At 43.6% G+C, this 17,243-nt stretch overlaps 1 protein-coding gene and 1 pseudogene across 1 annotated transcript in view; both read right to left on the bottom strand.

Moving 5' to 3' along the window:
- Window positions 1-9,210, bottom strand: part of TMEM72 (transmembrane protein 72) — a 35,743-nt gene extending 26,533 nt beyond the window's left edge. The window contains exon 1 of the mRNA XM_006837447.1: window positions 9,141-9,210. Coding sequence (XP_006837510.1) covers window positions 9,141-9,210 — 70 coding nt within the window. The remainder of the gene's footprint in view (window positions 1-9,140) is intronic.
- A 4,970-nt stretch (window positions 9,211-14,180) lies between these two features.
- On the bottom strand, window positions 14,181-14,569 carry LOC102816043 (annotated as a pseudogene).
- Window positions 14,570-17,243: the final 2,674 nt, after the last annotated feature.

The raw sequence follows: 17,243 nt of genomic DNA, 5'->3' as shown, positions 1-17,243 counted from the left end.
GCACAGATCAGCAGTTTCTTTTCTGTGTGTTTTTGTTTGTTTGTTTCTCCCTACACATCTGTTCAACTGCTTCTCCTAGTGAAGGCTAGCCCAGAAGGCTGACTGCAGATCTGGAGCAGGGTCCACCAGAACAGGGTCAATGCAGACAGCTTCCCCTTCCTTTAATGGGGCTCACAACCACCAGAATAGTGGGAGATTCCCTGGTAGTGTATGTGGGTGGCCTCATCTCTGGTCATCAGGGGAGTATGGGGAACAAGAAAAAAAATCACACCTTTGTCTCTGCAAGCCACAGATATATTCCTGCAATGCCAATAATTTTTTTTTTTTTTTTTTTTTTTTTAATGTTTTATTGTGAATTGTGTGATAGTCTACATGGCAGAACATCAGCTTTACACTCAGTTCATTTTTTTTTTTTTTTTTTTTTGTCTCTGAAGCCACTGACAAAAGCTCAAGATGGCTGTGCCTCTCTCCTCTCTGGTTCATATCATCACTATCTCCTTATTTTGCTGTGTTTGCTCAGCTCTCTCTTCTTCTAAGCATTCAATCCACTTCTCTATTCCTTCATCTGAAGCTCAGAGTTTCAGGACTATTTTCTGCATCTGTTTCATTTGGTTATGTGTATCTTTGTTGTAGAGGGTCCATACAGCCTTTCTGCCTAGTCTACCATCTTGTTGCCTCCTTCCTAATATTTTTGATGTTATGTAACTATTGTTGTTGTTGTTAGTTGCTATTGAGTCAGTTCCTACTCATAGCAACTTTATCTACAATAGAATGAAAAAAACAAAACAAAACACTGCCTGGGTCCTGTGGCATCCTCATGATTTTTATCATGAGTCCATTGTTGCTTCCACTGTGTCAATACATCTCTTTGGGGTCTTCCTCTTTTCTGCGGATCCTCTATTTTCCCTAGCATGATGTCTTTTTTTCTAGAGACTGATAATATGTTCAAAATATAAGAGAAGAAGTCTCATCATCTTCACTTCTAAGCAGCATTCTGGCTGTACTCCTTCCAACACAGACTTGTTTGTTTTTCTGACAGTCCATGGTACTTTCAATATTCTTTGCCACCACTGTAATTCAAATGCATCAGTTCTTCCCTAGGCTTCCATATTCATTATCCAGCTTTCACATGTGTGTGAGGCAATTGGAAGTAGCATGGCTTGGACTAGGCTCACCTTAGTCCTCAAGGTGGTCTTTTCCAGCAGAGTTGTTGAAGTCATATGTCATTTAATATCTTGAGTGCTGCTTCCATGAGCTTTGATTTGAATCCAATTAAAATAAAATCCTTTACAACTTCTATTGTTTCTAGTTTATCATGATGTTATTTATTGGTCCAGTTATGAGAATTTTTCTTTTGTTTGTACTGAGTTATAATACATACATACTAAAGGTTGTAGACTTTGATCTTCATCAGTGCTTCAAGTCCTCATCACTTTTAGCATCAAGTTTGTGTCATCTGCATATTATAGCTACTTTCTTCTTTATATAATCCAGCTTCTCAGATTACTTGCTCAGCATACAGACTGAAAGAGTATGGTGAAAAGGTGTACCCTGATGTACACCTTTCCCAATTTAAAACCATGCAGTATCCCTTTGTTCTGTTTGAAGGACTACCTCTTGGTCTATGTATAGGTCCCACATGTGCACAATTAAGTACTACTATAAATAGTATATTAAAAAATTTCATTTTTCTATTGTTATTGCTAGTACATAGAAATACAAATGTTTTTGTATATTGGCCATATCTTCTGCAGCCTTACTAAACTCCTGATTCTGGTAGCTTTTGTGTGTGTGTGTGTATGTAGGTTTCATTAGATTTTTTACAAGTAATAATGTCATTTGTGAATAAAGATTTTTCTTCTTCCTCACCAATCTGTGTGGCTTTTATTTCTCTTCTTGCTTTATTGTATTAGAGCCACCAATGCAATGTTAATTACAAGTGAATGTCCTTGTCTGGTTCCCAGTCTAAAGAGAAAAATGTTCAGTAATTTATAATTAAGTAGCTGTGTGTTTTTTGTCAATGCCCTTTATTTGATTGAGGTAATTTCCTTTCATTACTAGCTAAGAAATTTTATCATGAAAGAATGTTGGATTTCTTGAATGCTTTTCTGTATTTTTCACCCCCTGTCTGTCAGTTTGTCATAGTGCTGCTATGGTGCTGGAAGCTATACTTCAGTATTTTAAATGGGATCACCATGGTGGACAGGTTTCAGCAGAGTTTCCAGACTAAGATATACCAGGAAGAAAGGCAATCTATTGGTGATCTACTTCTAACACTTAGCCAATGAAAACTTACATGGATTTTTTTGCACGTAGAATCCAGTTTTCCCAACATCATTTATTGAAAAGATTATTTTCCCCATTGAATGGACTTAGCAGCCTTGTCAGAAATCAATTGATCAAAGATGTGTGGGTTTTATTTCTGGACTCTTAGTTCAATTCCACTGGTCTATGTTGTAGTGGTTACGAATCGGGCTGTGAACCACAAGGTCAGGAGTTTGAAACTACCAGCTGTTGTGAGGGAGAAAGATGAGGCTTTCTGCTCCCGTAAAGATTTATAGCCTCAGAAACCCTGTACAGGGTCACTATGAGTCGGAACCGACTCCACGGCACATAACAACAACAACAACAACAACAACAACAACAATGTGTCTAATGTTATACCAGTACCAGGCTGTTTTGATTACTATACCTGGATATTATGCTTTAAAGTCAGGAAGTGTGAGCCTTCCTAATTTGTTCTTCTCTTTGAACATTGCTTTAGTTATTCAGGACCTCTTCTATTCCACATAAAATTGAAAAGATACTGATTGAAGGGTGGGGTAGAAGTAGAACAGAATTTCAAATTCTCATAAACTTCCGACTTCTGGAACTATGGGTAATGGATGAATCCTGAAACTTATATAAGGAAATAATCTTTACAACTTAAGCCAAAAATATTCCCTGAAGAATTCTTAAATCTAAACAATGTTGTTAAGTGCCGTGAGGCTGGTTCCAACTCATAGTGACCCTGTATAGGGTTTCTAAGGAACAGCTGGTGGGTTTGAACTGCTGACCTTGTGGTTAGCAGTTTAGTGCTTATCCTATGGTGTCACACCAAGACTCCAAACAACAATTTAGTATGAATAGTTTAAAATGTCTGCCTTGAGCATTATGCCCTTTTAAGAACCACCTATATGGTGTGGTACTTTAGGGTAAGCACTCAACCACAAGGTCAATTTGAACCACAGGTTGATGGTTCAAACTCACCAGCTGTTCCTTGGAAATCCTATACAGGGTCACTACAAGTTGGAACCAACTTGATGGTACTTAACAACAACAACAACATATGTGATCAAAGTGACAATCCTAACTTGAAATATTAGATAGGAATCTTAAATAAGGAACCTAAGGGTAGTGAATTTGTGTTCATGGGGGAAGAACAACTCTTTAAAGGAGGGTTAGGATGGTGGCACAACTTAAAGAATGTAATCAATATCACTAAATTATAAATGTAGAAATGGTTGAACTGGTGTATGTTTTGATGAGTAGATTCTTAACAACAACAACAAAAACCCTTTACAGATTATGACAGAACAATGTCTGATTAACTTGTTTGTTGTTATCAGGGGAGCAATCACTGGAGGAGAACATCATGTTTGGTGAAGTAGAGAGAGGTTCAGCAAACGTGAAGAAGACCTTTGGATTGGGACTGTTGCTTCAATTATGCTTTCTTGAATGGCAGGAGGTAGTCATGGGGATAAACATTTAATAGGAGTGGAAATTAGCATGAGAGCCCAAGATGGTTGCTTTGAAAGCATTAGTTATTTAAAAAGCTTTGAATATGGCTAGGGTCAAACTATGCATTTGCTGTACTCTTAAAAAAATAATGAGAACACTGGGTTTTAAATGATTTTCTGGTTTTAGTCTATATTAATCAGCCAAGTTTCCATTTGGAATGGAGTATGGCAAGGAATGGAGCCATTGGGAATGTATGTTGTTGTTGTTAAGTACCGTGGAGTTGGTTCCGACTCATAGTGACCCTGCACAGGGTTTCTGAGGCTGCAAATCTTTACGGATGCAGAAAGCCTCATCTTTCTCCCTTGTAACAGCTGGTAGTTTTGAACTGCCGACCTTGAGGCTAGCAGCTCGATTTGTAATCACTACACTACCAGAGCTCCTTTCGGGAATGTATAGAGGCAAGTTAATGGATCAAAAACCTGGGGAAAGACAAAGCCCCTAAGTGGTCCCAGTTTGATCCAACATACTTGATTTGTCACAAAGAGCTTGCTAGCTTTACAGACAACAAATTCTGGTAGTAGCGTGGATTATGAGCTGGGCTGCTATTTGCAGGGTCAGTAATTAGAATTTACCAGTCATTGTGAGGGAGAAAGATGAGACTTTCTGCTTCTGCAAAGATTGACAGCGTCAGAACTCCTATATATAGGGTCTCTATGAGTCAGAACGGACTTGGTGGCACACGTCCACCAACCACCACCATTATAAGCAGTGCTAGTTCAGAGCAGTTTTGTTTCAATCCCACCTTATTTCCTGGTGCCCCTTGTCTTTGTAGCTGTGTGATATTTGTGTCTTTTGCTTCATAGCTGTGTGGTTTGGCAGACCAGTGTTCCAACACCAGCCCTACTCTTTACTGCTGTGACCTCTGACAAACAACTTGAACATTCTGTGTCTCAACTTCTCATTTGTGAAATGGGGCTGATCTCAGTATTCCAGACCTCCCAGACACTTGTGGAACTGCAGTGAGATAATATGACTTAAAAGTACTTTTTTAGTCACGCACCTCTAGACCCACAAATGGCAGACCCTTCTATGATAGTTCCCTCTGGAAATGTGTGCTGATTTGCCTGTCTCCAGAAGGGGTCCAGAAGTGGGCGTGGTCATGATGGTGGCAGTTAGTGCAAGCATAGCAATCTTTCAGAGACAGAATGAACAGCTGAATGGACTAAATATCAGTCTTTAGATTTAAAAAATGTCTCCAGTGACCCTTGACTATTTGGTTCCATGTATTTGTGCCCCTCCTCACCATGACCCTTCCTGTCTGTGCCTGTGCATTGGTCAGGATGGGAACATGAAGTACACTACTGTGGCGCTATGACCAGGCCTTCTTGTGTCTTGTTCTGCATTCTGAGGTCACCAAGTTATGAACAGTTAGGTCCTTTAGGACATATGGAAAGCACAGCGTTTAATCTCAAGATTAGACAACCGTTGGTTGGACACTTGCTTAACCAGCTACCTGGTTGTGAGATCTTGAGCAAGTCACCTCACCCCCACCAAGCCTCAGTTTTCCTAACTAGACAATGGAGATGAGAGTGAGGATGCTTCAGAGGATGGAGATAAGGTTTAAATGAGATAATGTATTTAATACATGCAACATCAATCTTGCCTCACAATAAACAGTCAAACAACAGTGTCAGTTATTAGCTATTCTTGGGTTAATGCACTGGACTGCAAAGTAGGTTTGAACTGCAATGTTGGTGGTTCCAGCTCACCAGCCACTCCTAAGAAATCCTATACAGGGTCGCTATGGATCGGAACCGATTCTATGGTACTTAACAACAACTTAAAGCAGAACTGGAAGAGTATAGCCCTTAAGTGTTAGCAGGTGGCCCTCACCATTCTGATCCAAAGGCATGTTCTCTGAAAAGCCATGATCCCTGAATCAAGGGAGCTCTTCTTGTGTTCTCTGGTGGTTCCTGCAGGGCAGGGGTAAGGAGTGGGGAAGAAGAATGTTACCAAGACCTCTACTCAGGAATAAAAAGGACTGGACTGAAAACTTCAAAGGGAAGACAATCCTGCCTTTCAGTAAAAGCAAGGGAATCAAACCTGTCCAATAGGCCCTTTGCTCATTGGCCCTGGGCACTGGGCTCCTAGTTAAGTTAAACCCATTTTCCTGAATACACAACCCCTCCCTCACCTAGACAGTCAATCTGTAGTGAGAAAACACACAGGTTTGAGCCCTCTTGAGATCTGAATCTCTAACTCAGGGCGACATCGCCCTTTCTTCAGTTGAGCACAGTTAGAACTTGATTGGGGAATCAGCTGGTGTTGCAGCATCTGCATGGGGTGGGGCTGCACGCCACACCTGTCTGTAGTTTCTCAGTTCTGTCTTTGAGCAGCTCTTGGTGCCACATCTGAGCAACAGAGACACTCAAAGAGCTCACATTCACCCCCACACTTCACACACACACACACACACACACACACATACACACATACACACAAAGCCTTCCTAGGCTAGGCTAATAATGCATATGTGTAAAGCTAACCAAATGTAAGGCAATGGGGTAGGGGCCTATGATGACCTGAGACATACAACTGGTCAACAGTTGTCTAAACACCTTCAGTAGAAGGTGGTTTGCTAAAATCTGCTTATCCAGGTGTCTGCAGAAATGCCCCGACTGCGCTTTCAGATTACCAGTGATCTAGGGTTTGAATGGAGGAGGGCAATAATGGCCTATGGGGAGACTTGCTACGGGGGTGAGGGAAACTCAAAACAGAGTGACCAAAATGAATCTGGACACGGAGTTCTAATGAAGTTGCACCCAAAGGGCAGGCAGAGACAGAGACCACATGGGTGAGCCAGACACTCTGTAGGGCCTTCTGAAGGCATAGCCATGGCGCCTTTGGCTTCCCAGACACCTCCAATGAGGAGCGGTCAGGCCCCTGTAAGTCACACTCCAGGGGATGTTGGACTTACTTAGCCCCCACTTACTGTGGAACAAGGTGGCATCTTAGGTTCCCCATGGCCTCTGCAAAGTGCCAGCTTCTTTCCCTGTAGACACAGTGGCCCTGCAAAGGAAGCCTGAACTTCTCAATAGAAGATTTTAATAAAAAAGAGGCTTAGAGGAATAAGGAATTTTCCAATTATACACACTGGAAAGAATCCTGAAAGCCAATGATGTTGGAAGAAATTCAGAATTGGCCTCAGAGTTCCAAAATCCTTCTTTGAAGTTTCCAACTTGTTCCCAGTGCTCTAGAAAGCCCAGACAAGATTGTTTGAAAGCCTGGTTATTAAAAGGAATAGTGTGGCCTGGTTTTAGCCTGGATCTTATGTCACAACCAAGAGAGCCGCCATTAATAGTATTGATAGCAGCCCTCTGTGCAGAGGGAGAGCATTGTGGTTAAGAGTAAGCATGGCTACAGACCCTTCCAATGATGGAGATAAATCGGACCCTGACATATAAGTAGCTAATCATTTGAGAAGTAGAAATATACATTTTCCAACAGCTTTTGGACAGGAGGCAAATCTCAGCTCTGGTGGTGTGTGGCCAACTCAGAATTCATGCAAGTGAGGAAACATCACCCAATACCTGATAACGAGAGAGGAACATTCTACATATTTTGAGACCAAGGTCTGGTGGGGCAGAGGTAGGATGGACTCAAGGTCAACAGTGAATCCCACTCATTCTATTTAGGCCAGCCTCACCCTCCCAAGTGGGTTGTTGGGGATCTGGGTAGTCATTCCCTTAGATGCAGATGACAGTGTGTTCTAAACACGGCTGCTGAAGTTGAATCCACCATCAGGCCCATCTACTCATGATCCCCCAAAGGGCAACTTAAGATCCCTTCCTTGTGCAGGCCAGGCAGGGCCTCCTACCTTGGATACAGAGAGAATTTTGTTCAGATCTCCGGTCTTTGCTGAATGAGGTCTAGACTGGCTCTCCCTCTAATCTGCAGTATGACCATGGACAAGTTTACCATCCCTAGTTAAGCTCAGTTATTCCATTTTGTAAAAGGTGGGGTGGTAATAGAGGGCCCCCTACTAACTCTTTTTGCTCTAATCCATTGCCTAGATGATCACAGTATCACTAGTAGCTTCAGCCCAGAGTCCCCTGAGGATGATGAAGATCGCTCCTGAACTTTGGAGGGTCTCATTGCGACTTTTCCAAAGAGGTTTACATTCCTAGTTTCATTGTTGTTGTTGTCAAGTGCCATCGAGTTGATTCCGACCCATAGTGACCCTGTATAGGGTTTCCAAGGAGCAGCTGGTGAGCTTGAACCACCAACATTTCAGTTCAAATGGCTTTGCAGTCTGGTGCATTAACCCACAGCGCCACACCAGCACATTTCATTAAGCTATGTCATATCCATGTATACTTCATCCTCTAAAACAACTAGTCTGCAGGCCTAGTGATCCCACTTAGGTCAGAAAGCACAGACTTAAAGGGATCTAGTGACTCTCCTGAGGTCATGCATCTGCTAAGTGACAGGATTGGGGCTGGAGATAGCACTGTGTGAGTTCAAGCTTAGGGACCTTTGTCATGAGACAGATGTAAACTTGTCCAGTGAGAGGGAAGGACTTTGATAGATAATGGAAATCTCTTCCTTGGTCCACAAGGGACAAGGGGCCCAGGGCTAAAGTCTAAGATTGTTCCTGCTTCCATCCCCAACACAGATGCTGACTAAGTAGAGGCCACAAGACTAAGGGCCGGGGTGTGTTTTGGGGAAAGTGAGTGGGCAAAGCTCAGGATTATGGTGGATGCCAGTTGTTCTGTCCCCGCAGTGAGTTAAATAGCCATGACCCTGAAGGCTAGATACAAGGGTGAAACCATGTCAAGAAAGTCTAACCTACGGACCATTTCCCCAAAACACAGTGGGCTACTGCAGCAGGCAACAGACAGGGACTTGTGTTAACAGGGCCAACAAGTGGTCAAGGGAAGCCTGCAATCTCCATGGTCAGTCCATTAGCTTGGTCTCACCTGAGCACAGGTGCTCTGGGTACTGCGGAGTCTCTCTCCTTGAAACAGGACTTTCATTTGAACAAAACAAGATGAGCTCAATTTACCATTTGTGTGTCTCTGAAGTGAAGCATCCATTCTCCTGTTTGCCCAGTCCTCTACCTCTCCCCTTTCTGTAACTGACCTCTGCCTCACCATACTCTCATCGATGATGACACTGGGCATGCGGAGATTTGGTTGCCAAGCAAGGATTTCATGCTAGGCACACCAGTCCTGACCCCAAACTCACTCCATCATGCCTGCTGCTGCCTACAGAGCAGGACTGCTGTGGATGGGGGAAAGAGAAGGATGAAAAGTATTGTTAGGTGAGCCTGCTCATCCGGCTGACTACTTTCCACCCTCGAGCAGCCCTGTCTGTTCTGCCCAGTGTGGAGGGACAACAAAGCAAGGTGGGGGTCTTACCTGCAGCAGTGGTAATGCCTAGGAGCCGGCAGGTGTATTCCAGCCCAATCCAAAACACCTGGAGCTTCATGGCACCGGGGCAGTGAGGGCAGAGTCCCAGTAGGTCAGGTGGCGGAGGTCCAGCCTGGAATTTGCCTGGACCTCCGTCTGCAGACAGAAGGTTGTAGTCACCAGCTCCAGGCCCCTGAGCCCAGGGGCTCTGCCTTCCCAAATGGGTCTTGGCCACTGCCGTCTCACTGAGGTGTAAATAGGAATCACCTTCCTGGCCCTGCCACTGTGCCCTTACCCAGCATTTGGCTTAATCATTACCTGAGAAGAATGCCCCCTCTGCTCCGTGCAGCCCTCAGCCTCAAGCCTGCCTGAGATCTGACTGATTAGGGTTGGGCGGGGGCAGCTCAAATAAGCAGGGTATTAACCATTTCTGGCTGGGAGGAGAGAGCTAAGGGGGTATCCAAGGGCCCTTCCTTACTGGACAGAACCGTGGAAGTCTTACCTGAACCTGACATCTCTCCAGGGTCTGGGGGAAGTCAGTCCCTGAGGAGATGGGGCACTCCGATGTCCACGGTTGTGTGCATTTGAGAGATGGCTGTGCCTTTAAATCACCAGTACAAACCACTTTTGAGATGGGTTCCAAGCTTCACTCTTCTATTTAGAGGTGGATTATGATGCTTTGCCAGGCTGTGGCAGACTTGGACTCAGACCAGAGCTTACTTAGCCCCATTACAAATGGGACCTTCATTTATCCTGGACCAGCATCCCTAGCACATGATTGGGGGGGACTATTAGGGTTTTTAGGAGGGAGTTGAATGTCAATAATTAACTAGGTGACCTTGGGGGAATCTAAAGAGACGTGTGAGCATTACTTAGTAACTTTTGCAAAAATCAATGAGAGAGTTTGGCTGGGTTGATGGTTCTTAAAGTAGTTTAAGTGCAGCTGGGCCAGGAAGCTCAATCTCAAAATTGGCTAATGGTGGGTTTTCACTAATTCTTATTTTACTTTGGACTTATCAAGGGTTAAATTTCCTTTTGGATATTTTTTTTGAAATCTATTGCTCCACTGTTCATTTAGAATAGGTCATAACATCCCCCCTCCCCCCTGCCATACACACACACAACAAACAAGCAAGAGAATTAGAGGGAAAATCCTCATTTGCTGTGGTTAGGTGCCATCAAGTTGGTTCCGTCTTATAACAACCCTATGCACAACGGAACAAAACATTACCCAGTCCTGTGCCATCTCCCAATGGTTGTTACATTTGAGCCCGTGCTGACACGGTGCCAATCCATCTCATTGAGGTCTTCCTCTTTTTTTGCCGGTCCACCATTTTACTAAGGATAATGTCCTTCTAAAGTAACTGGTTCCTCCTGATAGCATTTCTGAAGTATGAGAGATGAAGTCTTACCATTCTGGCTTCCAAGAAGCATTCTAACTGTACTTCTTCCAACACAAATTTGTTTGTTCTTTTGGAAATCCATGGTACTTTTAATATTCTTCTCCAACATCATAATTCAAATGCATCGATTCTCCTCTCATCTTCCTTACTGATTGTCCAACTTTCACATGCATTTGAGAAAAATCCTTACAATAATGGAAAGTTCAGACATAGTGAGTGTTATGTTTTTCTTGGGTGAGAATGCTATGTCTTCAGTATCTATTGCATTCATGGTAATTCTGTGGTCTTCCATCAGTTTCTGGACTTCAGCCACAGCTTTTTCATTTGTCAAGGTTGAGATCATCTCTATCACCCTTAAAATGCTTGATCCATGTAAAAACGGTCGTTTATTTGGAGTAACTTTCCCGTAAATTTGTTGAAAAGCTTCAATGATTTGGGAAGATGTTCACTTGAGTTTTGTAAAACAAATGATATTAGTCCTGACCTCGAAATTGTTTCTTTCCATGGCACAAGAAGTATCCTTTTTTTGAAGGCACCCTAATGAGACTAAGTATGGCTATTACTTAGAGAACGTGTCTGTAGCCATCCACTGATAACAGAATGTTTATACTTGTTTTGTTCAGAATAAACCCATGAATGTATGAACTAGAACCCTAGTAGCAACACTTTTTTATTGACTCTCGAATTAGCAGACTGTTCTTATCAGCTCAAACCTTCCCCAAATTTGACATGTCTTTCTGAGGGCTCCATCTTTACATGCCCTCTGTCCCTAGAAATGCAGAGAGGGCTACGTGGATCAGATGTTACCAGTAACATGGCTTCATTCTCCCTTGGAACCATTCTCTCTGATCTGCTTGGGAAGCACTGGCTGACACCCACAACATTCTCTCCTTCATTTCAAATAGGATCTAATTTTGTTTGCTTCTTGGATGCCCATGTGCTCAGAAGAGATGAACACATTGCAGCCATTGGTGGATGGGAGGTGGTTGAGTTTAGTGGCTGTAATCACGACATTCCCCCTCCCAGATTTAGAAATGAATGTGTGACCCAATTCTGTGGTGCTGTGGGATAAAGCATGCAACTGCTAACTGCAAGGACAGTGATTCAAACTCACCAGTCGCTCTTCATGAACCTTATACAGGGTTGCTATGAGTTGGAATTGACTTAATGGTTCTTAACAACTACACTACCAGCAAGAGGCGTGTGCTGATGCACTTCTGGGAAAGTTCCTCACTTTTACAGAGGGCACAAAAGTGACTGCACCCTGCTCCCTCTGGATGCTGCAGGGTCAGATAGGCAGGCATCTTGTGACAAGGAGGGTGCAGGCAAAAGTTTGGTGAGCGAGATGGGAAACAACACTGGGCACCTGTGATGCTATGGCATTGCGGAACTTCCCAACACTGCCAACCCTAGCAGCTGAGTGCTGGCCTGTGACCAAGGACAGTTTCCTGTTGACCTAGCTGCCTTGAGTTTTTGGTTACAGATGAAATAATTTTGGCTGACATAGTGTGCTGTCCCTGAATTGAGTCCCTTACCCAACTGTTTTCTCAGGAAGCTCTTTTCTGTGTACCTGGCTCAGGTCAGTGTAGACTGAGAACCACAGAGACTGAATGGAAGGGTATCCTTCAAGTCCTGGGGTGCCCTTTCTTCACTGGGGCTATTCTTCTAAGAGGGGTTACAGTTGAAATGTTGGGCTGATTATAAAAGGAGATTAGGGCCCACTGCAAAAGTAAAACATGGAAGAACCCTATGGGAAAACTGCAAAGAATATTCTGGATGAGATTTGACCTCTCTACGCTATCGATCCTACTTGGGCCAGATCCTATAACTGAGGGTCTCCCATGCTCTAATTGGTCCTCTTCCTTGTGGACCATAATGTCCTCTTCCAGTGATTGATCCCTCCTAATAATGTGTCCAAAGCAAGCACAGTGGGCTGCGTTCTGTTGTGGTCCATTAAGTTGTCGTTGGCTAACTTTTGGAATTAGAACAGCAGGTCTTTCTTCACAGTCTACCTTAGTCTGGGAGCTCCACTGAAACTCAATCACTATGGGTGGTCCTACTGGTATTTGAAATACCGGTGGCATGGATTCAAGCATCATAGCAACTCACAAGCCACTACAATATGAAAAACTGACTGATGGATGGCAGAAACTCCTAGGAGCTCAGAGAAAGATTGTCAGAAATTGGGATACTAAGATAGAATTTGGCTCCAAAGTTGGTAAAACTTTCATACATTCAATTCAGACTGTGTAGTCATTCAAGCGTCCCGAGGAAAAGGAGAGGGGGCATTTCCTTGAGAAATCAGTGGGACAAGCTAGAAAGCTCCACAAGCAGCCAACCCTGGCAAAGTGAGGAAAAGGACGCAGGACCAGTGGAAAGCAAGTGGAAAAGTACAAAGACAAAAAGAGAGTCTCAGATTACAGAAGTATGTGAAGCAGAAGATGCTGGGATCGCAGCGGCTTGGTTCAATGACGGGATGTGGACATTACACAGAGAAAATATAATTCAATTTCTATTGCATTCTAAGGAATCCAAACTTGCACAAATAGGTGTAAGTCACAGGGGGAAGCTTTCAGCTCAAAGCATGGAAAGATGCTTAACAATTGGTCTCGCGGTGATAGAATTAGCTGTTTTGAAGGTAATACGCTCCCTAAGGACTGCAGAAAGTTTGAATGGGGGTGGGGACAAAGTGTTGCGCTCACTGATTGGATGACTCAGATCTGGGAGCCTGTGATTCTGTTGTTAGTTGCCATCTCATTGATTCCTTGTATGTGGAGTAGAACTGTGTTCCATAGGGCTTTCCATGGCTGTGACCTTTCAGAAGTAGATTTCCAGGTCTTTCTTCCAACACACCTCTGGGTGGACTTTAACTGCCAACCTTTCCGTTAGTAACTGAGTGTTTAGCCATTTGTATTGTTATGCCCAGAATTCGGGGTCCCCAAAGACCACCCAGGAGCCGTGTACCAATGCAAATACATAAGGGTTGTTTATTCAAGCTCGAGCCAGGTCTCTAACCTTATCCGACACTTCGGAATAGGGAAAGAGCCCCGAATTCATTGTCTGCAGGGTTTTTATAGAGTTTTCAAACAGCTCAGGTTTCTCAGCTTTACAATCTTTGGATTGGTTAACAATTGGCAAACTATGAGATGTTACAGTTTAATTGGTCAGGACTGGTGGTCTTTGTTCTTAGGCTAGGGTAAAGGAAAACATCTGGCCTCTGGCCTTGAGCTGCCTGGCTATTTATACATATATCATTTTCTTGGAGGTAGAGGACGTGTTCAGGCTAATGTACAGAATGGAGATTGACCTTGTCTCTGGAGGGAACTAAAAACTGAGGCCTTGTCTATTTAAAATGCTTTCCTGAGCCTGACTAGAGTTTAGTCAAGCAGTCTCTAGGTAGGCAAAATCAGGTAAAGTCAGTTTGGTCCTTACAGTATCACCCAAGGACACCAGGTTAGATGGATGAAGTCAAACACACCTTTTCTAGAGCAGATTCTAGGAAATGGGAACTGAGAAGATAGGGAAACAGAGAGCTGACTGCAGTGTGCCTAACCTGACTTTTGAGACTCCAGCAACTATTTATTTTTTATAAAACATTAAATTTATTGGTCTTGTTTTCTTGGGAATTTGATGTGTCACTACTGCATTACAACTGAGCCATTAATCTTGTAGCCTTGTCGATATTGACTGAGTGGTTTTCATGCTGCTGCTGAGGAATCAGATTTTTTTTGCCGTGGTTCAAGGGAAAGGCCTTTTGAGAAATGCTCAAGTTCCTTTTGTATATCTCCAAAAGCTTTATTTACTCTGGTAACTTTTTCGTTATTCACAATGTTTATCTTCTTAAGATTTGTGGTAACCGCTTTTGCTTTGTTTTTAGATTTAGAAAGATGAGGCGCTTTGCTCCCGTAAAGATTTACAGCCTCGGAAACCCTGTACAGGGTCACTATGGGTCGGAACCGATTCCACGGCACATAACAACAACAACATGTGAAATACACTCCTGGGCTTCTGCCCTCTTAGTCTATTCTTGGCCATTATCAAACCTTGGATACCTCGTGGAGCCGTTCAAGGCCCAGGTGACGCCATCAGCAAGCACTCGGTCAAGGAACTTCCGGGTGAAGAAGTCCAGCTAAGATTCTCCAGCAACTATTCTTTATGATGACAGGACTGGCTGGAGAGTTTATTTACTATCCTGCTTCAGTTCACTATCCACTAGCCGTAGACTGATAGGAATGCAATAAACTCACAATCATCCCAGTCATTTGAGAATAAATGTCTTGTATCCAGAACTTGTGGAAAACCAGTGATGATGTCAATGACTGTTCTAATGGCTAGTGTTTACTGAGCATTAACTGCATTCCAGGCCCTGTGATAAGTGCTATGATACAAGTCTATTATTCTCATTTTACAGAGGAGGAGGCAGTCAGATGACGCTGTGTGAACTTGGACAAGATCACACAGGAAATAAAGAAATTGCCAAGGTGAGTCTAGCCAGGTTTCCATCTTGGCCCCCTCTGCCTCTCTCTCAGTTATATGTACACTGCAGTCATAAAGCTGCCGAGGGCAAGACCAGCCCAGGAGCCAAGGGGCAGACCATTCAGGAGGGCTTCCTGTGCAAACGAGGTGTTGATTTGCTTGCTGCTCTTAGACCAGGGGAGGCAATGGTGAGTTTGTTGAAGGTTCCCCTGCTACCTTCTCCTGATTGTGGTCAACAGGAAAGAATGCCTCTAACAGGCAGGCTGCCACTCCCCCTCTACTTGACTAGATTTTTTATTTGCTGCTATAAATGGATGCTCCCAGACATCCTCCGCCATATGGGATGGCCATAAATTGTGTGCCATTAATATCAGCATGAAACTTCCAGAATGTCTGGGATGGCTCTGGGGAGCTTGAGATGTCAAGAGAAGATGAAATGTGGGTATATGCTAATCACCAACTGCTGGAGGTGAGGAAGTTTCCACAAGGTAGTAGGAAGGTCATTGAATAACACAAAGCAAATGACTGTCCCTGGAGGCAGATCCCTAAGCTCTTCTAAGCATTTGACCTCTTCAACTCCCCTCCCCCACTGCTCCTTTCACCTCAGCTTCAGTAGAAGAAACTGGAGACCCCCAGTCCAACACTCTTCAATCCCTCTCATATCTCTCCTACCCCCATCCTGACCCTCATCCTCCAGACCTTCTATTAAAGGAAAAAGCCTAATCCTCTTTTTGTGTCTTTGGGGACCTTACATGTCAATTACAATCTCGGTCATGTGTATCTAAAGTTTCCCCTCCACCTCTTCCTTCCACTTAATCTTCAGCCAAGTATTCCTGTACCCCAGCATACAGAGACATTGATTAGCGTATAGTGAAATGAAATTGTCTTTCCTGAAATCCTCATCTCCCCACAAAACTCCCCTTTGTAGCCTGAACTATTGAAAGTGGTCAACATTTTTTACATCCACCCACTATTTCTTCATTTTCTGTTCACTTATTCATCTTTTAAGATGTAGCTTCTACCTGCTTTCACCTCACTGTGACACTGTGGTCTGGCAGCTGATCCCAGACCCAATGATTCAATTTCTTTGTTCATTCAGCTCCAATCCTGGACTTTTTAGTAATTGGAACTATTAACCACCCATTCCTTAATGAAACCTCCCTTATGATATTGTCTTTGGTTGATATTCTCCATATGTTAGGACATGTGGATGGCCTTTGCTGTTTCCCTGGGCAGGGATATGTGATAGGCAGCCTCTGAGATGGCTCCAACTATCATCCCCTTCTTGGTGTTTGCACCATGTGCAGTCCCTTTCCACATTGTATCGAGGTTGCTCTGTGTGACTAAGACAGTATGGCAGAAGTGATGGTGTGTGGATTCTGTTGTGGTGTTACTATCTCAGGAGTAAGCCAGTTGCCATGCCATGAGCAGCTGTGTGGAGAGGCTCCTGTAGTGAGAAACTGAGTTTTCCTGCCAACAATCAAGTGAGTAAAGTCTAGAAGAGATTCTCAGCTCTGGTCCAGTCTGCAGATGACTGCAGTTTTGGCTGACAACTTGAAAAACCCTGAGTCAGAACCACCCCGCTAAGTAACCATCAGATACAATACCTCAGAAACTTCATAATATAATAAAAGTTGGCTGTTTAAAGTTGCTAACTTTTAGGATCAAGGAGCTCTGGTAGCGTAGTGGTTACGAATCGGACTGCGAACCATCATTTATTATGCAACATTGGCTAACAGACTACATCACCCTTAACCTTTTCACTGGCTAGTTCTCCCCTCTTTCTGGTTAAGTGCCATTGTTTTCAGGTACTGAGGAGTTGGCTCTGACTCACAGTGATCCTGTAGAAGGATTCTGAGGAATAGCTGGTGGATTTGAACTGCCGACCTTATGGTTAGAAATCCAGTGCTTATCCTGTGGTTGTGGTCGCATTGAATCAGAAGCAACTCATAGCAGCCCGATGCACAACAGAAACACAGTCCTGTCTGGCACCAACCTCACAATCGTTGCTACATTTGACACCATCACTGCTGCCACTGTGCCAGTCCATCTTGTTGGGAGTCTTCCTCTTTTTCTCAGACCCACCATTTTACCAGACATGATATCCTTCTCATGATAATATCCCTCTTAATAATATGCCCAAAGTATGAGAGACGAAGTCTGGCCATCTTGGCTGTACTTCTATGAACACAGATGAGTTCATTCTTTTGGCAGCCCATGGTGCTTTTAATAT

The sequence above is a fragment of the Chrysochloris asiatica genome, unplaced genomic scaffold, assembly GCF_000296735.1.
Source record: "Chrysochloris asiatica unplaced genomic scaffold, ChrAsi1.0 scaffold00020, whole genome shotgun sequence".
In the NCBI taxonomy this organism is placed as follows: Eukaryota; Metazoa; Chordata; class Mammalia; order Afrosoricida; family Chrysochloridae; genus Chrysochloris; species Chrysochloris asiatica.
This window is presented reverse-complemented; position numbering and strand designations above follow the sequence as displayed.